Below are 27,169 nucleotides of genomic sequence, written 5' to 3' on the forward strand. Positions count from 1 at the left end.
AAGGAAGGGAAGGAATATTCATCAGCTGTTCTATTCTTCACTTTTTGTTTCTCTTTATAGTAGCTTTGTATGAATGCACTATATTTTAATTTCCTCAGCTCAGGATTTAAAGTGACTTACAAGATTGATAGGGGGTGGAAATGGGAGGGAGGTGGGGAGCACTAGGGGGGGCAGGGCAGGGAATATAAAACAGAAAACTGTACTTGAGTAAGAATTAAATAAAAAAGATTCATAATTCAAAGGCATTCTGCTCTGTCAATATATCGATGTAAATTTTATTTATTTATTTATTTTGGTGGGGGAACAGTTGGTTTTTTTCCGTCCTGCCAGACTTTAAACTTTCACCGGTTGCTCCATGTCCCCTGCATCACCCAATGCACAAATAATGCTTCTTCTTCCTTTTTAACCTTATTTTCTACCCCAGAAGTAATGCCATCTCAAATATCTTGCTATTTTAACTCTCTTCCCTGTTTTCAGTGCTCTGATCTACCAGGATTAAAAAAAACAACAACAACACTTTACCATTTAGACATTAAGTAGCATTATATTAAAGATAAGAAAGGAAGAAAATATATTAATCAGCTTTTTGAATACTAGTTTCAGGAAAAGTAAATATACCTTTATTTGAAAGATAATTGTGTGAAAATTTTTATCGTCATCAAATACTGCTGATAAGCTTGGTCCAAATCCACAAGTTTTTTCTTCAAGTTTGTTGTTAATGTAAGGACTGGTGAAAGCATCAAAATACGTATCAGGCACAAGAGTAGGAACTGATAACACAGTGTTCTGAAACTGGTTAATTGCACCTGAAATACCTTCCTGTTAGAAAACAATAAAATAAATGTAAACACATATATGGTTATATTTATGAATGTTTTTGAATTTTCTGAAATGCTAAAATATATTAGAATAACTCATTTAGCCATGCCAGAAACTCTGCTGATTCTAAGTGTGTGAGAAATCGGAAGACACAGCCCTGTCTTCAGGAAATATATTTTCTAATTGAGAGAGAAGAATACATGAAGTGTAAAAGATGCTTGGCTTCACTCTCACTTAAATTGGTGGCAATGGCCATGTTGTGAAATTTTCACAATCCTGTTCTGAAAGAAGCCACCAAAGTGGCTGTGCTTGAGCACCCAGCCTCACTGCCATACCCAGCCTTGCCACCAGGAGCCAGGGGCCAGGAACTGTAGTATTTTCTGGGGAGGGGGCTGTCACCTCCCTGGCCCCAAGCTCTGCTGGAACCACAAGCCTGACAAAGTTGGACTGAGGAGGCTGCAGAAAGGCCAGTGAGCCTGGAACAACAGGGACAGAGAGAAGTGGCTAGGGCAGCTCTGGCTGTGGAGGCTGTGGCAGGAGCACAGTGGTGCGAGCCCAGGCTAAGACTCACCAGAGGGAGTGGCACGAGTGCCCCTCCATCGTCCTGTGTTTACAATTTTGCTGCTGGACTCTTCCCTCCCTTCCACCACCCTGTGAAGATGATATGAGACTTGAAAGAAGACAATGTATACAGGATATAGTCTACTGATTTAAGAGAGAGGGAGATGGGTTGGTCTAAGAGAGAAGCAATGATCGATTGCGTTCTATACGTGCCCTGACTGGCGATCCAACTTACACCTAGAAGCCCTCTCAAGGCAGAGATGGATATTGCAGTGACTTGAGACATTTACTGACACACCCCACTGATGAGAGTCAGCTTTGAAGAGTAGTTTAGTCCACCCTGGGAATCAGCCACAGAATGTGGATTGCTTGTACCTTTGAAAAGGCTGCTCAGGGCCAGATGTGGACAGCACCTGACACTGGTTCACACCAAACTCAAACATCAGAGCAGCATCCAAAGGGAAAAACCAGAAAGGAAGCACCAAGCTCTGCTGGGACCAATCCACTTGGTTCTTTTCTCATTATTTTCACTATTTCTTCTTTTTCATAGCCTTTTTATTTTTTTAATCTATTTTTTATTTTTGGTGCTCTATTTTTTTCATATCTATTTTACTTTTACCTTTGATTACTATATTGTTTACTTCTCTCCTTTTATGATTTATGTTATGTTTTCTGTGTTCCTTTTCTCTATTTTCCTCTTTCGGTTCAATGCTAGTACTAGTTCTCGTCCTCCTTCTCTTCTCACAATCACTTTTCTTTCCTATGGTCTTCTCATATTCTTTTTCCTTTTCCTCTTTCTCTACTAATCCATTTCTCTTTCAGCTTTCATTATTCTTTGCTCTCTTGTTGCTGATATTGCTGTTGTCATTGGGGAGGGTGTTGCTTGTTTTGGTGTTTTTGTTTCGTTCTGCCAACACCTCTACAACAGCATACAAGATGTGGTAGGGGTTGAGCCTCTTGGCCACCCAGAGGGGAGACCCTACCAATGAATGAGTCAATAACAATTAAGACCCAAACACAACAGGAGAGTCCACATAACCCACACAAAGGACATTCCTAGAGTATCCAGATCAGGAGTGGTATTACTGTCTATAGAGGAGTTTGCAATACTGTCTATATAAGACACCCTCCTCAGAACAAAAGATACACACAGGCTGAAAGTGAGGGGTTGGAAAAAATATTCCATGCAAAAGGACATAAAAAGGTAACAATACTTATATCAGACAATAAAGACTTCAAAACAAAAGTTTAACACGATGGTATAATTCTTATAAACATATATGCACCCAGTATAGGAGCATCTAAATATAAAGAGATAGACAGCAATGTAGTCATGTAGGGGATTTTAACACCCCACTGTCAACAATGGAGAGATCTTCCAAACCAAAAATCAATAAAAACATTGCAGAATTGAATGACACTCTAGATCAAATGGGCTTAATTGATATTTACAGAATATTTCAGCCCAAAGAAGCAAAATACAGATTCTTTTCAAACACACATGGATCATTTTCAAAGATGGACCACAAGGTAGGACACAAAACAAGGTTTAGTGAATTCAAGAAAGTTGAAATCACATCAAGAATCTTCTCAGATCACAATGGCCTGAAACTAGAAACCAACCTCAAGAAAAAAACTCAAAAACATTCAAATACATGGAGACTGAATAGCATGTTATTAAATAATGAATGGGTTAATGATGAGATCAAGGGAGAAATCCAAAAGTGGAAACAAATGAAAATGAACACGCAACAACCCAAAACCTATAGGACACAGAGAAGGCAGTACTGAGAGGGAAGTTCATAGCAATACAGGCCTACCTAAAGAGGAGAGAAATATCTCAAATAAACAACCCAACCCTACATCTAAAATAACTAGAGGAACAACAACAAAGCCCAGAGTAAGTAGAAGGAATGAAATAATCAAGATCAGAGCAGAATTAAATGACACTAAGATTAAAACAATTCAAAAGATCAATGAATCCAAAAGCTAGTTCTTTGAAAAGATAAATAAAATTGACAAACTTTTAACCAGACTCATCAAGAAAAAAAGAGAGAGGACCCAAATAAATAATATCAGAAATGAAAAAGAAGTAAAAACTGATACCATAGAAAAATACACAGGATTAACAGAAAAAAAGTATGAACAACTATATGCCAAAAAACTGGACAACCATGGCAAAATGGATAAATTTCTAGAAACATACAATCTTCCAAAGCTGAATCAGGCAGAAGCAGAAAATCTTAATAGATTAATAACAACTAGTGAAATTGAAGCAGTAATCAAAAAAATTCTGGCACACAAAAGCCCTGGGCCAATGGCTTCATGGGCAAATACCAAATATTCAAAGAAGAACTCACACTTATCCTTCTCAAACTATTCCAAGAAATTTAAGAAGAGAAAAAACTCCAAAACTCTTTTTACAAGACCAGTATTATCCTAGTTCCCAAACCAGAAAAAGACACAAAAAAGAATGAAAATTACCGGCCAATATCTCTGATGAACATAGATGCTAACATTCTGAACAAAATACTGGCAAACTGGATTCGGTAATATATTAAAAAGATCATACACCATGATCAAGGGGGATTAATGGAGAGCATGGTACAATTTTCACAAATCAATAAAGTTGATATGAAAGACAAAAATCACATGATCATATCAATAGATGCTGAAAAAACATTTGATAAAATTCAGCACACATTTATGATAAAAACACTCATCGAACTGGGAATAGAGGGAGCATACCTCAACATAATAAAGGTCATATGCGAAAAACCTATTGCCCGAGAGGGCAAAAACTAAAAGTGTTTCCCTTAAGATCAGGGACAAGACAAGGGTGTCTGCTTTCACCACAGTACTGGAAGTCCTAGCCACAGTGATCAGACAAGAAGAAATAAAAGGCATCCAAATGGGAAAGGAGGAAGTAACACTACCATTATCTGCGGATGATATGATACTGTACATGTAGGCTCCTCCAATAAGTGAATTTGTGAATTCAATAAATGAATTTGGCAAAGAGCGATATTTAAAGTCAATATTCAGAAATTGATGGCATTTTTAACACCAACAATGAACTATAAGAAAGAGAACTAGGGGGAAAATCCCATTTACTATAGCAACAAGAAAAAATAAAGTACCTAAGAATAAATTTAACCAAGGAGATAAAATACCTATACTCAGAAAACTACAGAATACTGAAGAAAAATATTGAAGAAGATGTAAATACATGGAAACATGTACACTATTCATGGATTGGAAGATAACATCATTAAAATGTCCATACTACCCAAAGAAATCTATAGATTCCTCATAATTGTTATTGAAATATCAATGGCACACTTCACAGATCTATAATAAATATTCCAAAAATTTATATGGAACTAAAAAATAGCTTCAGTAATCTTGAGAAAGAAGAACAAAGTTGGAGGGATCACAATACCTGATATCAAACTATATTATAAGGCCTAAGTAATCTGAACACTCTGCTACTGGCAGAAAACAGACACATGGATCAATGGAACAGAATAGAGAACCCAGAGATAAAACCATGTCTTTATGGTCAATTATTATTCAACATAGGAAACTAGAGCATACGATGTAAAAACAGGTTCTTTTATAAATGGTGTTAGGAGAACACCTGGTGGTCTAGTTTCTTTTTCTTTCTTTTCTTTTATTTCTTTTTTTCTTTCTTTCTTCCTTTCTTTCTTTCTATGTACCAGTCTTGTTCTCCTAACACCATTTATAAAAGAACCTGTTTTTACATTCTTTCTAACTAAACCACCTTTCTACTAACTTTCATACCTTTCTTTCTAACTAAACCACCAGGTCTAGTTTCTTTCTTTCCTTCTTTCTTTACCAACTTACACCATACACCAAAATAAACTCAAAATGGATAAAAAACTTATCCTAGTGGAAAATATAGACAGGAAAATTTCAGGTATCTCACACAGCAATATTTTTGATGATGAAATAAAGGAAAAAATAAACAAATGGAACTATACTAAATTAAAAAGTTCCTGCATGGCCGAAGAAACCATCAGCAAAATGAAAAGGGACCCGACTGCATAGCAGAACATACTTGCCAATGATACATTGGACAAGGGCTTAATCTCTATATAAAGAACTCATATGACTCAACACCAAGAAGACAAGGAAATTTAAAAAATGGGCAAAGGACCTGAACAGACTCTTCTTCAAGGAGAACTCACAGATTGCCCATAGACATAAGAAAAGATGTTAAACATCACTAGCCATCAGAGAGATGCAAATTAAAACCACAATGAGATATCATCTCACACATGCCAAAATAGCTATCATAAATAAATGAACAAACAACAAGTACTGGTGAGGATGTGGAGAAAAGGGACCCTAGTGCACCATTGGTGGGAATGCAGAGTGGCACAGCCACTGTGGAAAGCAGTATAGAGTTTCCTCAAAAAATTAAAAATGGAACTGCCTTTTGACCCGGCAATTCCACTGTTGGGAATATATCCTAAGAATCCCAACACGCCAATTCAAAAGAATGTATGCACACCTATATTCATAGCAGCACTATTTACAATAGCCAAGATTTGGAAACAGCATAAGTGCCCATCAGTAAATGAGTGGATCAAAAAACTGTGGTACATTTACACAATGGCATACTACTGCAGCAGAGAAAAGAAGGAATTCCTGCCTTTTGTGACAGCATGGATGGAACTGGAGAATACAATACTATGCTAAGTGAAATAAGCCAGTCAATGAAAGACAACTACCACATGATCTCATTTATAAGAGGAATCTAATGAACAAAATAAACTAATGAGCAAAATAGAACCAGAGGCATGGAATCATGGAACAGATAGCTATTAGAGGGGAAGGAGAAGGTGGGGATTGATTGAAAGAAGGTGAAGGAATTAGTCAGAGAACATATGTGAAGAACCTGTGGACACGAACAACAGTGTGAAGACTGACTACAGAATTTGGGGGTGGGTTAGGTGGAGGTATGCAAAAGGGAAAAATGGGACATCTGTGATAGCATAAAAATTTAAAAAGATAAAATGACAAAAAGAGAGAGAAGGAAGCCCATAAAAATATAACATTTTTAAAAAGATTTTATTTATTTATCTTTAGAGAGGAAGGGAAGGAGAGAAGGAGAGAAATATCAATGTATGGTTGCCTCTCGTGAGTCCCTTACTGGGAACCGGCCTGCAACGCAGGCATGTGCCTTGACTGGGAATCGAACCATGATCGTGTGGTTCGAAGGCCTGAGCTCAATCCACTGAGCTACCCCAGCCAGGGCTAAAATATAACATTTTATGATGAGTTCTGTATTTGAAGTATGAATAGAGCACAGAAAGTTCATAAAGGAAGGCAGGTCAAAGTATGCCTAAGAGAATCAGAGAGAGTTTAAAGGGTGAGTTAAAATTTATACTCTCTGAGCAGTAATTCTCATTCTAGCAATCTATTCTAAGAGAAAGAAATAGATAGGTAAACAAAGATTCAAGTGCAAGGACACTCACTGCAGCATTACTTACGATAAAAACCTACTAGAGAAATACCTAAGTGTTCAAAAGTAGGAGTATGGTTAGGTGGTAACTTTATACAATGAAAAATTAGGCACCCCTTCAACATGGTGTCTCAAAAGGTTAATTAATAATGTGGGAAAAGCTTAGAGAAGGATACAACGGATATGTAATATCTCATTTTTTAAAAGTATATGTAAAATCTCATGGTAAGTTAGGTGTGTTGGTACATCAGTAAAACAAAATTGGAAAAAATATAAAAATGGTAAAAGGTTGTTTCTATTTCTGGCACAGAAAGATTATTATTTTAATAATCTTTTTTGTGTTTGTCAAGTTCACTTCAATGAGCATTAATTAATTTATAATTTATAATGAGTGCAAACCTAATTAGAGAAAATGAGTTAAAGAAAAGGTACTCCTTGAGATAAGTCAAAATGAGCAGGGGCTTATAGACAGGAGGGCAGTCCTTGTAAGTCATTGTGTGTGAGAGGCCTGAAGGCGCTGGCAGGTTGGGCGCTTTCTAGGTACTGAAAGGGTACTGAAGCTTAAGAGCCAAGTGTGGAAAAACAGGACATGACGCTGTTGGTCCCCCCCAGGCCAGCACTCCCCAGACTGTGACGAGGGACAACTCTAGCATAAAAGGGCCGTGATGTCAAGTAAATTTGGGAAGAAAACTCGGGCTAGCCAAAGTTAAACAGGATTCTTCTCTGGATCTGCTAACCAGAACTTTTCATATTTTTTAATATGCAAGTGCACATCACAACCCACTTTCTCCTAGAATGTCTGTCAGCATCTCACAGAGCATCCTTTGAAAAATGCCACCGTAGGCAGTGGAGAAACTCTAATTTAAAGTGACATGATCAAATTTGCCTATGAAACAATCCTGCCATTTGCAATGTAGAAAATGCATTGGAAGGAGAAGAGGCAGGTAGATCAGAACAGACTATTAGGGCAGGCCAGGAGAGAGGATGAGGTTCATCAGCACACAGGAATCGCTGAGCTGATTTCAAAGAGGTAGGTTTTTCCTAGAGAGAAACTAGGATGACTCCTGATTGCTGGCTTGGGCTTCTGGGTAATGCCTATCAGTAAGATGGAGACATGGAAGAAGGAGCTAATTTTGGAAAAAGTTATAAGCTCAATATATTTTGGTGAGTTAGAGTTAACCTGAGTCTGAAAGAAAAGTACTGGCTGGAAAGATATATTTACAAATCTCCATTCTAGAAGTGGTGGTTAGAACAATGGGCACACACAAGCACCCACACGAAGAGTACATAGCATGTGAATAGGAGGGAGTTCTTCAGGACCGGACAATCCAAGTTCAGACAAAAAAGAGGCTCTGAGAAAGACGACCAGAAGGGAAAAAACGCTGTGACATGAGTAAAACCAAGAGAAATGACACCAAGCAGGGAGTCTATTTCGAGTCGGAAGCAATAAACAGTCAAACACAAAAGAGAATAATTGAAAACTATCAGTAAAGAGGAAGAATTGAAAAATAGGAAGCCCTAGGTAACTCAAGCAAGAACAGTGTAAGATGTCAAAACTTAGGTATATCATTTTCCTTTAAGCTCTATAGTGCACGTGTGTTTGGAAAATTAGATGGAGATGCATGTTATGACTAATGACCAAAATAATGGTAAAAAGTATTAGAAAATTCATGTGTGATAGTTCCGTTCACACTGCTGTTGACTAATTTGGAGGTTACATGAAGTAAAATCTTATGTGTGGTGTGAACATGGTAATTATGTCCAGATCATGGCCCACTACTTCATGTGTAGGAATTAAAGATACCCATGTGAGCAAAAGAGAAATAAAGAGTCTACTTCTAAAAAAAAATAAGGAGTATTATGATTTTTCAAGGCCTGTCACCTGAGGCTAAATGAGAACAGCCAGTTGCTGTTGGAAAGAGCCTTCTTGTGTCATCTGTTGCATTCGTTTCCATGAGAAGGACATGAATCTCTCAGCCAGAGAGGGACATGAGAGCGCAGTGGAAGTTCCGACCAAGGCTCCAACGACAGGGACCTCAGCAATCTCCTTGTCCTTGTAAATATCCTAAAATGGCTCGTTCGATAAGTTACAGAATCACAGCCTGTTGGTGTTGGAAGCAACTTTAAAACTCATCTGCCTTCTCATCTTACAGATGCACAAACAGAGAGATAAGTGGTTTCCCAAAGTCAAGGGGCTCATTAATTGTAAAGTGAAGAATAGAATCTAGAGGGCCTGATTACTGGTGTTTTTTGCACCACAGTACACCAACTAACAGAAACTATAGATAGATTGGCTTAGTAATCTGTGCATGTATAAAATGCGAAAGGCAGAATCCTATAAAGAGGCTCCCACGGTTCCTTCCCTCTGGTGTATATGGCCTGTGTGGGATGCCACTCCCCTGACTAGGTTTCATTAGATGGACACTTGAAGGAATTTTGCAGGTATAATTAAGATCCTGATTCAGTCCACTTTGAGTTCATGAAAAGGTGATGTGCTGAGTAGATCTGATTAAATGAAGTCCTTAAACGAGGGATTAGGCCCTTCCCGAAGGAGTTTCTGGTCTTCAGCTGGTTTTGAAGACCCATATTGTTAATCACTCACTCACAAGAGTTTGACACAGGGCAAGGAACAATAGGTAATTTCTACGTTCTCAGCTGGTCCCCATCTGACATGTCTCAAGACAATGGGGACTTCTGTCTCACAGCTGCACAGCGATGAATTTTTCAAACAACCCAGGGAATGTGGAAGTGGACCTGTTTCCAGTGGGGCCTGTGAGGAGACCTCATCCCAGCCAATGCCTGAATGGCAGCCAGGAGAGGCCCTGAGGCAGAGGGTGAGCTAGGCAATGCCCAGACTCCTGAACACAGAAACCGTGAGATGGTAAATATTTGTTTTTTTTAAACAATATTTTTTAAGTGGGAAATATTTTTTTAAAAAATATTTTTAAAGTGGGAAAATTTGTTTTGTTGGATTACATTTGACCCCATTTTTCCCTATTACTTACTCTCCCCCTCCCTAACCACCCCCAGCTCCCACATTCAATCCTTCCCCCTGCCCCTGTTGTCCTTATCCATGGGTCCTTTATACATCCTCCTTGATGACCCTGCCAAACTAGTGGTAATTTATTATACAGCAATAAATAACTAAAACTGCAACATTTTCTCAGATGCAGCGCACTTAAAAAGATTTCAAAAATGGTCCTTACAACAGAGTGATTTCTTGAACTCATATCGACAGATGCCTATAATGAATTCTAAATTTTGTATCAAATATGTTCTCCTGATGGTGTTCCTACAAAGCCTCTAACCTGTTTCAAGTTTTTAAAAAATGCTAAACGTTTAGATGGTGTCATATGAAGAAACACGCACCAGAAAGTCGTCCAAAGAAGGCTCAAAGAGAAGTGACTGCACTGTCAAAACCAGCTCTGTGAGGAACATGGGGGTGAGGGATTCATCTTCTTCTTGCTTTTCCATCACGGGAGCCCCCTGAAATGCACACATTTGCAGTGTTACAAAGATATAAATACCCAGGTGTGAAAGGGAAAAATTCTCTGTTACAAGAGGCATGCAAACTTATACTTATATGGTTAGCTGATTTTATAAGTTTGGCTTATCTTTCAAAGAATATTACCACAGAATTAAAAACGGAAGGCAGATATTGAAAAACTACACAACGATGTAAAAGTTCTTTCCTTGAAAATACACTATCAACAAAATGGAAAGGCAAACAAAGAGCTGAAACAATATATCAGTAATGGATATAGCAGATAGAAGGTTAGTAATATTTGAATAGAAATATACTTGATATACTCAATAGAAATACATACTAATATATTTAATACATAAATAGTAATGTACTTAAATAGAAAAATGGGCAGATGTTTAAGAACATATGACATTTCTTAAAAGGAATATACAAATGATCAATCAACCCCCTCCTTCTCTTCCTGAAGATAGTTCATTCAGTAACAGCATTTATGAAGTATTTACTGTGTGCCAGGCAGTGCTCAGTATTCATGCAAACCCCACACCAACCCTGTGCAGCAGGTATCGCTGGTACTCCCATGAAAAGACAGAGTCTGGAGGAGGACCCATTGCTTAATAAGTGGCAGACCCAGCCAGGTCTTTCTGATCACCACACCTATGCTCTTATTCCTGCACTGGGGCAGCAATTAAAGGAATATAACACTTAAAAGCAGCGATATACTACTTTGCATCCATCAGATTAACAAAGATGAAAATGAATGATACTATCTAGTGTGCACATGGATAAACATTCATTCGCAAACATTGTTAGGAAGGTTGCAGATTGACACAAAACGTAACAAATGAGCATATTTTGACCCAACAATTCCACAGCTAGGAATTTCTCCTAAGGGGAAAATATCAGAGATGTGTGAAACATGTACAGACAAGGATACTCTTTGCATCATTATTTGTGGTGAGAAAGTGATCAACAACAGAAAATTATTTACTAATTTTACAAGATATATAGTACATTTCTATGTGAGAATACCATATAAAAATATATATTGACTTGAGAGATTTTTCACAAAACGTTAAATGGGGAAAGCAGATGATACAGCAGTGAGTAAAGCATGATACCCCTTTCCCCCTTGGAAATAGCTATCTTTGGATAGCAAAGGATGTTTTCCTTTGTACATTTCTGTGTTTTTCAAATGTTCTGCAGTAAACAAATATTACTTTTAGATGTTGTAGTATTGAGAAAAAGGAGGGATTGAGAATAGAGGTGGAGAGGAAGTAATGAAAAGGAGTATGCAACTAACATTTAACTTCTGGGAAAAAAGGGAAATGATAGTGAAGAGCGTCAGCCCTTGAAAGTGCACTGTGGAGCTTCCTGGGAAGGAAGCTGAGAGCTGGAAGTAGGAAGCTGGGTGAAACCAGGTTAGCATGTTTTGCAATGTTTTTAGGTGTCTGGCACCAGCATGGAGTTGGGGAAGGCTTACTGGGAAATGTGGACATGGGATAATATGATTTCTCTCTTAGATATGCCAGAACACATATTCAAATTTGTACTGCTTCATCTCAAACATCTCAGATTACTTTGTGTCCCTGAGATCAACTTCCTCCCAAGAGGTTCTCCACTCAAAGCACGAAGGTATACTTCCATGATGTGCTTCTTCTCACACCTAGGCCGCGTTGCCTATTTCTTTCACTTACACCACCCCATCTGATTCTCTCCACCAGTCCATGCCCATGATAACCCCCAAACTGTAAATTTCCTGAAGCAAGGATCCTGCCTAAGTTTTTCATCACTACATACTCAACACTCATTGCAGGGATTGGTACACAGTAGGTACTTAAGAAATATTTCTCGAATGAGCACATGAATAACCTTTAGTAAATTCTTATGAGACAGCAACATTTAGCACAGTGGATGCTCTCTGTTAAATATTTGCTGACCTGCTGATTTTCATTCTGTCATTTCATATGCATGTGGTAGGCTCTGATTATACTGTGAAATCCTCTAAGCATTTCTCCTATTTTTCTAGACCACAGAAAAATAACATATGCCATAGTGCAAAGTAAGCACTCAGTAAATGCTGACCGATTAGTTTTGCCTGGATATACCTTCTTATCAGGGACTTCAGGCTTCTCCTCAGTAATCCATTTCTGAATGACGTCTGCTGAAGGTGTTCGTTTTAGCTTGTCAGTGAGATAATTCAAAAGCCAGTTAACAGAATTTACTGTTATGACGTGCATTGTGTTCTCAATTAGATAGTCATTTAGACGAATAAAACTTGCAAAGAAAAAAATACAGCTTCAGTTTTCTATATAAACTACATATTTTTAAAGTAGTTCTAAAGCAAGCATTTAAATTTTAAAATATAATTTCTCTTTTAATTTCCATTTATATTACAATATCAGAGATTTATTGTCCAGAAGAGTTGTTCTTAAACATTCTTTGTTTTAAAACACAAACATATTCAAGTATGTAGCATCGATTTAGCTAGGTGTTCTAACTATTCAATAGGTAGTAAGAGCAATACAATTGTTATGGAAAAAGCACCTAGCACATCTAGCTAAAAAGGGCCATCAGATCTTTTTTAAAGCTTTAGAGAAGAAATCAGTAAATGTACAACAGCTATAACTTAAATTCTAGAGGTTAAATGCATGAAATCTTTGTTACTGGGTCAATGTTGTTTGATGGCATTTGCTAACCCAAAGATGCAAATTTTGTTTCCTTACTTGAGCGCTTAGAAAGTAGACTGAGTCAGCAAGACATTCTGAGTAACTTTTTGTTCTGCTTAAATGGAGCCCAAGGGGCCTCTAGTTCCTAGGGGCCTATGATAGTGGCCTCAGGGACAGCTTCACTGACTTCTGTTGTAATAATATGATAATATTACCATATTATCTCATATATAAACTAACACATCATAGATTTATTAAATAGACAGCTGTAAAATTTGGACTAAATTAGGGAGCACTGAGTAACAATAATCAGTGTTTTATAGTGCCACATGTGGTTCAGACAATGCTTGCTGACTGTTTGCAGGAGTAGTTTGTAGTAATTAAGTTTTAGAATGATGCGAAGTTCAAACTCTGGAACAAAGTTGAGATCCAGTTGGGTAAGCAATGGCAGAGCTAACCCTAATGAGGGAGAGTCCCCTGGTTAGGCCCGAGCAGGAAGGCTTTTCTCCCTGGTGTCCCGGTTGCAAAACCTTCATTAGAAAAAGGGTGGAACTTTGTGTGGCAATGCAGCTACATACAAATCCTTTTGTGCCTGACTTCTTACCATAGCCAGCTCCGTGCTCCATGCTGGGCTAGTGAGAAACAAAGCCTTAGAGATCAAAGAGGAGCTCTTGGCCTTGGCTATGCCCTCCACTCTCAGCTAGCTTGCCATTCCCAGTGGCTGCTTTGCTGGAGGGCAGTTGAGGGGCAGGCTTCTAGGGCGTGCATTCAGGTTACCGTATGCTCTAAATTCCTCAACACTGTTAGTGAATCCTGTAATTAAGGCTTTAACTTTTAATGAAACCTGAGAATGATAGATGCCTTAATTTTTTTTTAATTTTTTAAAAATATTTACTTATTTATCTTTAGAGGGGAAGGGAAGGAGAGAGGAAGAGAAACATCAATGTATGGTTGCTTCTCGTGCATCCCCTGCTGGGAACTGGCCCCTGCCGGGAACTGACCTGCAACCCAGGCATGTGCCCTGACTGGGAATTGAACCGCGATCGTCTGGTTCACAGGCCTGCGCTCAATCCACTGAGCTATACCAGCCAGGGCTCTTAATTTTTCTTAAAAGAATAATCATTTACCATGTCAGCCTCATGCAATGATGCCTTTTGTTGGCCTGCTCTGTGTATGTCATTTTCTCAGAGTCTGTATAAGCAGGCAACTCAATGAGACCTCCGCTGTCTGGCACTTTATACTCATCTAAGAACAGTAGAAGACACACCAGTAAGAATTCTTGTGTAAAAATTACGTATTTCCACTATGAATTAAAAAGCATGCAAATTAAAACACACACACACACACACACCTCAAAATGCTTGGTTCATGAGATAATCCAAACTCTAGAAAACAGTTCAGTTATCCAGAAGAATTTCACATCAAAAGATTTCAACTCAATAAAAGACTGTAGACAGTTTATTAACATTTGCTGTAACAGGATTTGATCTGTGTACAATGCCATCTCTTTCCCAGGAATACTTTTACCCTCGTTTTCCAACTGCGTTTTAGTTATCCTGTAGAGTACTTGTCGGCTGAGGCCAACCCTGAGAGCACTCGGTTCTTTAATTTTAACAAGCCTATTGTCTGTACTGGTAGGTTAGACAAATCTTTAAGCACAGAGGCTCTGAGTGTACTATAAAATGCTTGTGAAATAAAGGTTCTGAAACCAGTTTAGAAATGCTGTACAGTGTACAGAAATACTATACACTGTAGCAGGGGTAATGCAAGAAAAATGCTCTATTTTTTGTTTTTCCCTCTTCTACAATATACCTTGAATTTATAATCTATCAAGCAAGTTTGGAAAAATTGAAAAGTAGGATTATTAGTTAAATGTAAGAAAAGTAGAATAAAAAGAGTGTTACTATTTTAGAAAGCCACCACCTCTGCTAAGGCCCTTGCCCCTCCCTACCGTATTGCGCACAGTCATCAGGAACAAATCCTGCAGCACTCAGAGCCGTGCGACAAGCCTTCCTGACCACATTTTTCGCCTCATTTCGAAATTCTTCCAGGGTCTTTGTCACCTAGATATTGATATGTATAATTAGTGGTATCAAAGTAGCAATGATAGAAAAAAATCTTGAGACTTATAGACAAAATTCCTTACCTCTTCCAGCCGTATGACTTGCGTGGCCTTAAATTCTTTCAGGGTGTAAGTGTGACCTTTTTCAATATAACAAAGCCTCATAAAACTCAACTGATAACACAGTTTATTTATTTTAAGAAGAGCTGGCCGCAAATACTGAATGAAAATAGACATACAACATTATTTGGTTTTTTTAACCTGTCTTTTCAAAGTATAAAGATATTTAGAAAGCAAGAATGGTTAAGGAAAATAGCTCTATATATGTTTACTTTAGCTACAACTACATGTACATACATTAAAAGGAACACTTCTAAAATTTTGTTCTAAAAGTTTTCTTTGAATTATCAGATTTAAATTGTCTGGATTCCTTTCTTTTTATTTTGAATATATGTGCTTCTAGCTATAAAATTGAGGGCAAGTTACAGAGGACTTAGTAAATCTGAAATTTCACTTAGTTTGGCCAGGGGCTACTGAAAGGTTCTTGGTGTTACCTTTAAGAATTTACAATATCTAGTGACAATGATACTGATCTAAGACAGCGATTTTCAACTCATGGCACACGTAAACTAATTACTAAAATGCTGCAGCACGCCAAACAGTATATGTTTCACCAATCTGACAAAAATAGGTATAATTTTGGCTCATTCACAGTGGACAGCTATTGTTGTGTAGGCTGTTGTTTTTTTTTTACTTGACCATCTAAGAGAAAAGAAGTCAGTGCCCCTGACTAAATAATCAGGTATTGCACACTTTAAAAATTCTTGTGGCACACCGTAAGAATTTCAGTTGTGGTGATAGAGAACAAAGACAAATTTAACTTTAAATTTTCAGTGGGTAAAAAGTTGCGGAAAAGAAAATTCAGTCACTATCAAAAACCTATTTTGCAATGTGAGCTGGGGAAGTGAGCGAAAGCATTTTGTGAAATTCTGCTACCTGATCTTAATTTAATCTTTCTTGGCGCCAACATCATAAATCTGAGTTCTAGGTTGTTTTGCCTCAAAGACATATACTTTAAGAATGTTCCAAGGACATTCATGTGACTTCCTCTGATCTAATCAAAGGAGGAGCAAATACATTATATAGAGTTACCATTAATTTATTTGTATGTAACATTGGTTAATGTATTATTTACTTTTGGGGGAGTTTTCAAAATAGGACAAACAACAGTTATTCAGAGAAACACTTAGTACTTTATTTACTCTAAATGTAAAGGGAAGTTATAATTAATAGAGTCCTAAATGAAGAGAGTTTTGTGAGAAAACATTTGGAAACACTTAAGGTTCATCTCATGGGAGAATTTGCATAATAAAAAGGAAGCAAAAGTGTAGAGGCTAAGACTATGAACTGAAATAAGATAGTTCATTTAGTAATGAACTAACCAAGTACTAAATGAACTAACCAAGTACAGGAGTAGGGATGAGAATGTAACCAAAATGGGGCAGTGGAAGCAAGGAAGTCCGGAGTAAAGGGCTCTGGACAAAGTCCTTAAAGCAAAATGATAAATTCTATTTGGTAAAGGCACAAAAAGTACGGATCAGGTGGAAAGCAGAACTGACATTGATGATCTGCCAAAAAGTGAGTTTAGACTGTGGGGAATTTTTTGGAAGAAAAAATATATAATCTAAGAACTTAGTTTAGCTTAACCTAAATATTTGGCTGTCGGCATAAAGGACAGATGTGAAAGCAATTAATTGTGAATATGAGAGATTGGAGGTGTCCACCAGCTACTTCCCCCACCTTGTTTTTTCTGCTGTTTGTTACTAAATTTCAGATGGATCTGGGTTAGATGCTTCATTCTTAGGCTGTTATATCAATAGTGCCCCTTGAAGGTGATAAGGAATAAGCATTATTTTGAGTTATTAGAAGGATTATAAGAAGAGGAAGAACTTGTCACCTGGATGGTGGGTTTCAAAATAAGAAAGATTGAGATAGCTATAATTTTTGCTGCCCAGGTCACTTTCTTTGACCTATGTATAATTCCTCTGGTGACAGAATTCCTCTTTCTTACGGGAGACTCATTACCATGTAGTTTTGATAAGGCTGACTCCTCACTCTCTTTATCACAAAATCACATCCAGGCCTGGTTTATCAGGATACTCCTAGCTTGCAGTGATTGGTTCAAGATTGGGCATGTAGACAAACTGAGCCAATCAGTATTCTCTCCAGCATCTTCAGCAAGAGATATTCTCTTTTCACTGAATGATCCAGCTGCAAGTAGAGCTGGAGGTGGGGTTCATTCTAAAAGCCAAACTGAGAATGAAACAGACACAGAGAGATATAGAACTGAAAGATGAAAAGAGGAAAAAATAAAGATGACAAGATTGCTGACTTCAACCATGCGTGAAGGTACTATTCACCCCTTGAACTTCCTTATTATATGAGCTTTTATTTGTTATTGTTGTTAAAGTTCATTTAATTTGAATTTTTGCAAGTTGCATTGAAAGGAATGTCAATACTTCAGAGATGGGAAATCAGTGTTATTCACCTGGGCATTGGTGATTGGATCAGAAAGCCTATAGGGAAGCATTAGAGACTATGGAGGATAAGTGCAGAAGAGCTGCATTTGCTACAAAAATTCTATAAAAGTCAAGGTCATGCTGAGACACCACGTCTTTTGTTGGGATGCAGCAACCCTTGGGGTGTGCTAGTCGTGCATTCACCATGGCACCAAACCTTCAATTTGCCCTAACCTGAGTCCTCGCAACATCTGGGTGATGTGTACAATTTGGCACTTCCATCACCCACCAGACTTGTAGGTCTTGGTCCAGCCAGAGATTCTAGGCTTGTGTTCTCATGTACATTTCTGAACCAGTGTAGAAAATGCTTCAGCAAAAGAGACAAAGGACATCCCTTCATAAGTGGAGGAATAGTTATATAAATCTATGAAACTAATAGTCTGCAAAGTAATGACTAACTAAAAATAAAATGGAAGGATTTTAATTACAAAGGGACATTCCAATGAAAATGAATGACAATGTTTGAGTGAATGTAAAAGTAAAATAAAAGAAAACTGTCTGAAAGTATCATGTAGAACAAAATAACGCATTATTAGAAGATCAGAAAAATCATCAGGTACCTAGAAGGTTAAAATTATGGGAAGAACCACATAATACTGAAAAATTAATACTAAATAGATATCTAAATCTAGAGAAAAGTAAAATCTGGAAATGTAGGAGACTAGAAGACACTTACAAAAAGAAGACATAGTCCCAGAGTACTTCATTGTAAATTCTACCAAACATTTCAAAAAAATTAATGCCAATTCTTCATAAACTATTACAAAAAATGAAAGAGGGAATATTTCCCAACTCATTCTATAAAGCCAGTATTGTCCTAATACTAAAACCGGATAGACAAACACATCCCAAGGAAAGAAAAAAGTGTTGACCTATCATCCTTATGAATATGTATATATGTGTATATATGTATATATATGCAAATACCCTCAGCAAAACACTAGCAAACCAAATCTAGCAATATATAAAAAGGATTATACATAATGACCAAAAATTATTTATCCCAGGGATGAAAGGTTGGTTTAATATCTGAAAATCAATTATTATAATAAATTACCCCAATAAAGGAAAAATTACATGATAATCTCAATAGATGCAGAAAAAGCATTTGACAGAATCATGATGACTTCATGATAAAAACATTCATCAACTAGGAGCAGAAAGCAACTTCTTCATAACATCATACTTAACAGTAAAACATTAAAAGCTTTCCCTTTTAAGATCAGGGACAAGACAAGTATTTCTGCTCTTGCCACTTCTAATAGACAGAAGGTTCTAGCCAGGGAACTTAGGCAAGAAAATTAAATAAAAGTCATCTGCGCTGGGAAAGAGGAGTAAAACTATCTACCTGCAGATGACATATTCTTGTGCATAGAATATCCTAAAGAATACACACAAAGAAACACACATACAAACAATTAGAGTCAATCATAAATTCTGTAAGTTTCAAAAACAGGCTCAATATATAAAATAAAATATACTGTTATATTTTAATTACAAAGGGATATTCAAAGTAATTATGCATACTATATATATACATGCCATTGATATATATTCTACATATGTACTATATGTATATAAAATCTAAAATAAAATTTAAGAAAGCAATTCCACTTATAATAATATCAAGTATAATAAAATATTTAGGAATAAAGTTAACAAAGAAATTCAAAATATATACTATAAAAACTACAAAACATTGTTGAAAGAAATTCAAGAATATCTATGTAAATGGGAAGGGATTATATATATCTGTTCATGGGCCAGAAAAAATAATATTGTTAAAATGACACTCCCTATCAAAATCATAATTGACTTTTTGCAGAAATTGACAACCTGATGTTAAAATTTATGTGGAAGTTCAAGGGGACCAGGAAACTCACACTTCCTAATTTCAAAACTAAGTAGAAAGCTACAGTATTGAAGGGAGTATGTTATTGGCATGACAATAGACACAGATAAATAGAATAGAGTTGAGAGTTCAAAAACCCTAACATTTATTGTGAGATGATTTTTGGTAGGGCTGCAAGACAATTCAATGGGGAAAGAAAGTTTTTGCAACGAATGGTGCTGGGACAACTGGAGAGCCACATGCAAAGGAATGAAGGTGGACTCCTACAATATACCATAAGCAAACATTAACACAAGATGACTCAAGGACCTAAATGTAAGAGCTAAAACTATGAAACAATTAGAAGAAAACTTTTTTAAAATTCAATTTATTTATCTTTAGAAGGGAAGGGAAGGAAAGGAGAGAAATATCAATGTATGGTTGCCTCTCGTGAGTCCCCTGCTGGGAACTGGCCTGCAACCCAGGCATGTGCCCTGACTGGGAATCGAACCGTGATCATGTGGTTCGCAGGCCCGCGCTCAATCCACTGAGTTACACCAGCCAGGGCAGAAGAAAACTTAGGAGTAAATCTTTGTGACCTTGGGCTAGGCAATTTTTTTAAAGATATAATACCAAAAGCACAAGCAGCAAGAGAAAAAATAGATAAGATGGACATCATAAAAATTCAGAATTTTTATGCTAAAATCATTAAATTGTATACCTTAAATGGGTGAATTATATAATACATGAGTCATATTTCAATAAAGTTATTACAAGGAAATGTAGGAAAAGTGCCAATAATGTTTGTTAATGATAAACATTTATAAAATTTTTCAGGGCAACTCTACCTTTCCCTGCAACCTAATCTGACGAAATTAGCCCCACTCCTTCCAATTAAGTGATAGCAAATATAAGACTAGTGTTAAATGTGTGGGTTATTATAACATCTAACAGATACTTAAGCCAACATAAATGGGTCTATTATTTACATCAATCTAAGATTAAAAGGATAAGAACTTTCTAGTTTGCTAGGGCTACATTTAAGAGAAGAATTTATCAAGACCAAAACATTATTGGTATAAATTGTGGACAGAAAGAATGACAACTCAGCACATATAATAAGAGAAGAAGCTTTAAAGATTATAGGTTAATTTTAGAGACAAATGCAGAAAAAACTATTTTATACCTAGTAACAAATTTATAAAATATATAGTACCCAAGACCTGGTAAAGATGAAAAATGGAAAAAAAGTGGTAAAACAGGTCCAAATAACTGATGGATCCTTCATGAAATTAGACACCTAGGGCTTGAATTTGATGTCAAGAAGGATTAGAATATTTTCCACAACTCAGAATGCTTGGTGAAATGGGTGACCTGAGATAGTACACCTTATGCATTTATTTTGCTCTAATATCTGTGTTAGCCATATTCTTTTAATGTTACTTCATTGTAGGTCTGTTATCTTGATAACAATCTTTCAGATTACCATGGGCAAAGTGAATAAAAATCAAACTTGAGTCTTCTGATTTGAGTGGGTAGTGGCTAATGGTGATGCCAGTTCATCCCAGGTGCTAAGTAGAATACTTCTAACGTAAATTGAAATCAGTCCATTGGTAGAGATTTTAAATATGGCCACACACCCTTGAACAGTAACATTTTTCATGATTACCTACTCTGTCCTCCAAAGTAAACATTAAAATTTCCTCTATTGTCTGGATCCATGGTAAAGGAAACATACAATACACTGGGAGGTACTGGCCCATGAAAACAAGCCCCCAAACTATTTTGGACTAAAAAGTCTAGAATATCTTAAAGATGAGAGATGGTAATAGGGTTTCCCAGCCTATACTGCTCAGCAAGATACACCAATTTCCTGATCAACAACAAAGGGATCATGAATCCAAACCTGAGGCTGTGTCTTATCAAAGGCGACCTGTGCAAGTCTCATACGCATTTTACAGCCCTGAATTCAGAAACACCACGAGACTGCCAGACTCTTAAATAATGACAAGAGGAACATTGTCATCATTCAGGTAACATTAAATAGCATGTTAGATGAACTATTCTATTTCAGGGATAGTCTATACCAACACCTATAATAGATTCACACTTTGTTTTTCTGTAATTCTTTTAAAATATGATTGACAATACATACATGATTCACAATGAACAAATTTTTTTGTAGAGACTTTCGAGATCCACTGATCTTCTTGGAGCGCACGTTCTTTTTCCACACATTAAAAGCCTTCCATTTCCGGAAAAGCGAAAATAATGGAATCCTACTGAGTTCTCTGTGGTATAGGTATTCCTGTTCCCATCGATCAATTTCAATAAATTCGATTTCATTGTTATAAATGTGTGTTACTGCCTTTTTGCTAATGGTATAGTAGTCATTTTTGTTGATGTTCTCATAATTTACAACTCTACAAAAAATAAAAATTGGGTCAAGTGAATAAAGTATTCAGTACAAAATTAAGCAATTACATTACTTTTTGTTTTAAAGAGGTAAAACATTTCTGGAAAACAGTAATTATTTAAAGTTTCTAAAAATTCTAATAAACTAATTTTAGATTAAATAAATCACTCAAGAAAAGAAGGAGGAGCTGTTTTTTTAACAACAGTTATAGGTTTCAAAGTTTTTACAACCTTGGTGATATAATTCATAATTTTAGTTACATGATGTTTATAAAAAATCAATTACAGATTTTTACATAATAGCCACATATGAAAGCTACCAGAGAATAAGTTTTTATTTATAACTAACTCTTTATAAACTATTCAATAATAGTAGTGTAAAAAAGTTTTATGTTACCCAGAATTATGAGAAAGAGCAAAGCAAAAATATGATTTAGATAAAATTAGAATCAAGACCAGGATTAAACTAAAAAAATGTCTAATTTATCACATAACAAAATAAATACTATTCAGAAATTGTTTTTTAAGCTATCCCTCTCTCAACTGTCATCAAGAGTATACTTCAACTTTATATATTACAGGAAATAGATCAAGCAAAGATGACAAGTAAGAATGGCCTAAAAAAGAAGAATTAGGTTGAAGGAAACAAAATAACGAGAATACAAAGGACCAATTCTTTAAAACTTCTTAAAATAAGAACTTTCTTACAGGCACAAATATATTTTCTTCAATTTTAGCTTTAACCTTGAAATGTTGAATGCAACTTAAGTATTCAATAGCAGAACAAGTATGAAATATGTTATGATATAGCAAGTTATTAAAATATATTTTGGTCAGTGGATTGAGCATGGGCCTGCGAACCAGACGATCAAGGTTTGATTCCCAGTCAGGGCACATGCCTGGGTTGCAGGCTGGTTCCTTTGCAGGCTAACTACCAGCAGGGGACACACAAAAGGCAAACATACATTGATGTTTCTCTACCTCTCTCCTTCCCCTCTAAAGATAAATAAATAAATAAAATTTTAAAAAATCTGTTTAAAAAAAAATAAAATAAAATATATTCTGGAATTCAGGAAAATAAAATTTATGAAGCTTCTATGGTATTAGAAGCTTCTTTTTTTAGAACAAAGTTTAGATAAAGGTTAAGTGTAAAACAAAACCCCAATTGTTTCTATGTTAAAACTATGCAAAAGTCACCTACACTAGCAATAGGCAGAAATACTCCTGGGAAAATTAACTATTTCCCATGTCTACATTGTCTTCTAGTCCTTAGCTCTGCATTCTGAACCTGAAGTCCACGGACGATCCTTTATTATAGCCTTCAGTCATCTGTGGAAAACCTGAAATTGCTGTATGTAAACAAAGCTATGTACATACATAAGTTTTTAAGGAATTAGAACAAAATTCTTATATGCTTTGGGTCTGTTAATTAAAAAAACCTAGGAACCACTGGCATAAATAATTTTTTATTGTTGTTCCGTTACAGTTGTCCTACCTTTTCCCCCATTGCTCTTCCCTTTCTTGTCCCCCCGCCACTCCCACAGCCAATCCCCCACACTGTCCGTGCCCATGAGTCCTCTCTTCGTGCACCTTTGCTTGCCCCTTCCCCTTCTTTCCTGTTATCACCCTCCTTTCTTCCCTCTGGTCACTGTCAGTTTGTTCTTTATTTTTAATTTTTATTTTAATAAAACTATGTAAAAAATCTTTTTTAAAAATGAGAGCTGAACCAGAATGAAAGCAAACCCAAACCAAGTACACAGAGGAAGCTGGGGGCTGAGGATGCTGCGGGGACAGGGAGAGAATGGACCGTTTGCTCTTATACTTTGGTGCTGCGATGGAAAAATATCAGCCTGGTCAAGCTTTCATCTGAGTCCACTATCTCATTCTTTGCATTCTAATTAAATCACACTAGAAATGTCTATGAAAATAGAGGTTTTACATGTTGCTGGCCAGGGGAACATATGGGGAACATAAAATGTTTTTCTTTTCTTTTCTTTTTTTGTCTGCAGCTGAAGCTGTAATTAGGACATTCTCGAAGAGATTCTCTCCAAAATGTGAAATTTCAACTTTTCTCTTCAACTGTAATCAATTTCAGTTGTTTAATTAACATTAGGTCATCAAACCAACCTAAAATCAAGAACAAACAGTTTACCACAGCCCTGGTACATGTCAGGAAAACTCACCCTGTATGGATCAGTTTACAACTAAAGACCCTCTAGAAGGTGGCAGGTGTAATCCATGACATTAAATTTTAATTTATTGGTGCTCAGTGTCATTTAGAAATTCTTTTTTTTAATATTTTATTTATTTATCTTTAGAGGGGAAGGGAAGGAGAGAGGAAGGAAACATCAATGTATGGTTGCTTCTCGTGCATCCCCTGCAGGGAACTGGCNAGCAGGGGACGCACAAAAGGCAACCATACATTGATGTTTCTCTACCTCTCTCCTTCCCCTCTAAAGATAAATAAATAAATAAAATTAAAAAAAATCTGTTTAAAAAAAATAAAATAAAATATATTTTGTAATTCAGGAAAATAAAATTTATGAAGCTTCTATGGTATTAGAAGCTTCTTTTTTTAGAACAAAGTTTAGATAAAGGTTAAGTGTAAAAGAAAACCCCAATTGTTTCTATGTTAAAACTATGCAAAAGTTACCTACACTAGCAATAAATAGGCAGAAATACTCCTGGGAAAATTAACTATTTCCCATGTCTACATTGTCTTCTAGTCCTTAGCTCTGCATTCTGAACCTGAAGTCCAGGGACGACCCTTTAGTATAGCCTTCAGTCATCTGTGGAAAACCTGAAATTGTTGTATGTAAACAAATCTATGTACATACATAAGTTTTTAAGGAATTAGAACAAAATTCTTATATGCTTTGGGTCTGTTAATTTAAAAAACCTAGGAACCACTGGCATAAATAATTTTTTATTGTTGTTCCGTTACAGTTGTCCCACCTTTTCCCCATTGCTCTTCCCTCTCTTGTCCCCCCGCCACTCCCACAGCCAATCCCACAGCCAATCCCCCACACTGTCCGTGCCCACGAGTCCTCTCTTCGTGCACCTTTGCTTGCCCCTTCCCCTTCTTTCCTTTTATCACCCTCCTTTCTTTCCTCTGGTCACTGTCAGTTTGTTCTTTATTTTTAATTTTTATTTTAATAAAACTATGTAAAAAATCTTTTTAAAAAATGAGAGCTGAACCAGAATGAAAGCAAACCCAAACCAAGTACACAGAGGAAGCTGGGGGCTGAGGATGCTGCGGGGACAGGGAGAGAATGGACCGTTTGCTCTTATACTTTGGTGCTGCGATGGAAAAATATCAGCCTGGTCAAGCTTTCATCTGAGTCCACTATCTCATTCTTTGCATTCTAATTAAATCACACTAGAAATGTCTATGAAAATAGAGGTTTTACATGTTGCTGGCCAGGGGAACATATGGGGAACATAAAATGTTTTTCTTTTCTTTTCTTTTTTTGTCTGCAGCTGAAGCTGTAATTAGGACATTCTCGAAGAGATTCTCTCCAAAATGTGAAATTTCAACTTTTCTCTTCAACTGTAATCAATTTCAGTTGTTTAATTAACATTAGGTCATCAAACCAACCTAAAATCAAGAACAAACAGTTTACCACAGCCCTGGTACATGTCAGGAAAACTCACCCTGTATGGATCAGTTTACAACTAAAGACCCTCTAGAAGGTGGCAGGTGTAATCCATGACATTAAATTTTAATTTATTGGTGCTCAGTGTCATTTAGAAATTCTTTTTTTTAATATTTTATTTATTTATCTTTAGAGGGGAAGGGAAGGAGAGAGGAAGGAAACATCAATGTATGGTTGCTTCTCGTGCATCCCCTGCAGGGAACTGGCCCCTGAGGGAAACTGGCCTGCAACCCAGGCATGTGCCCTGACTGGGAATCGAACCGCGATTGTCTGGTTCGCAGGCCCGTGCTCAATCCACTGAGCTACACCAGCCAGGGCTTAGAAATTCTTTTTATTTATATTTTCCTACCTACTCAAGATCCCCATTCTCAAATCCCTAAGCCTTTTTCTCCTCTACACAGCTCCACTCTGCACAGAGCAAAAGCACACATGTGAGTCTTTTTCAAAGACCAAGTCACCACATCAAAATCATCTGGGTGCCGAACAGTCTAGATTTCTGGGTCCAACATAGAATCAGAGTCTCTATGTTTGGGACTCAAGATTCTAGTTCGACAAGCTCTCTGGGTGATTCTGAACCATGGAACTTTGTTTCGAAACAAACGATAACAACAAAATATGTTGACAAGGTGGGCTCTCTCTTGTACCTCACTTGAAAATCACTATTCTGTATTTTTTCCTCTTGAGTGTATCTTTCATGCTTTCTTCCAAATGGTGATGGAGAAAAGTCACTGCACTTTTTTCTAATTCTCCTGGCTTTGGGCTACTTTTCCTCTGTATCTAAAAATGTGCATAACTTCTCTTTAACTTGTAGAAAGCTTCCCTTTAGCTTGTAGGAAGCATTTTCTTGACCCTGCTGCCTGTTTAACATAAAATCCCAGGTTTTCTTCCTTCTCTCAAACTTCCTTTGTAATGGTACATATCAGTTAGCCAAATCCTCCCCATCTATTCTTTCTTAAAGTTTCCAGATACCTGTGCTGTTCTTCACTACTCTAAAAAACGTATCTTCTCAAAGCCAAGCAGGGACTCCTTTCAAGCCCAGCATAGTTGGTAGGTAGAAGGGGCAGCAGGGTCAAGATAAAGCTTTGCAAGAATTAATAGGGCCTACGCACAATTGTCTGTAATCCTATTCTACTCAGACTTTGCAGTTCATTACTGAGGGATTACTCCCAAAATGTATTCCTTGGACATCTTTGCTTTGCTCCGCACACTCCTAGAGGGCTTATCCATTTCAGGAATTGATCCACCATTCTTATGCTTTTGGCTGACTATTTCATCTTTCTTGACATTCAGGATTCAGCCTCCAACTTAGCTGCCTCCTGAATAGTTGCTTTGGATATTTGTTCCATCCATGTCTTTCTTTGAGGAGATAATCAGAAAAAAAATGCTTTCTTAAACACCTAAAAAGAGAACTCAGTTTGTTCAAGTTCTGTGCTATAAAGTTTCTACTTTACAGATAAAGAAGATGATCCACCCTATCAATTAAATAGATCCTTGGATAGTTAGCTAATCAGACTGAGATGAATGTCTTGAACAAAATTACATTTAGGTATGCTTTACTGGAAAAATTACCGTACTATTTTCTTGCTGTTCAACATAGAATCA

General features: G+C 36.7%; 1 protein-coding gene across 1 annotated transcript in view; it reads right to left on the reverse strand.

Annotated features, from left to right (window-relative positions):
* Positions 1-27,169, reverse strand: part of DNAH6 (dynein axonemal heavy chain 6) — a 261,664-nt gene that overhangs the window by 210,399 nt on the left and 24,096 nt on the right. The window contains exons 5-11 of the mRNA XM_037039592.1: positions 21,652-21,919; positions 15,171-15,305; positions 14,976-15,087; positions 14,152-14,269; positions 12,464-12,632; positions 10,241-10,357; positions 619-819 (exon numbers count right to left, since the gene is read on the reverse strand). Coding sequence (XP_036895487.1) covers positions 619-819; positions 10,241-10,357; positions 12,464-12,632; positions 14,152-14,269; positions 14,976-15,087; positions 15,171-15,305; positions 21,652-21,919 — 1,120 coding nt within the window. The remainder of the gene's footprint in view (positions 1-618; positions 820-10,240; positions 10,358-12,463; positions 12,633-14,151; positions 14,270-14,975; positions 15,088-15,170; positions 15,306-21,651; positions 21,920-27,169) is intronic.

The sequence above is a fragment of the Sturnira hondurensis genome, unplaced genomic scaffold, assembly GCF_014824575.4.
Source record: "Sturnira hondurensis isolate 20B ecotype Veracruz unplaced genomic scaffold, ASM1482457v3 Scaffold0002039, whole genome shotgun sequence".
Taxonomy (NCBI): Eukaryota; Metazoa; Chordata; class Mammalia; order Chiroptera; family Phyllostomidae; genus Sturnira; species Sturnira hondurensis.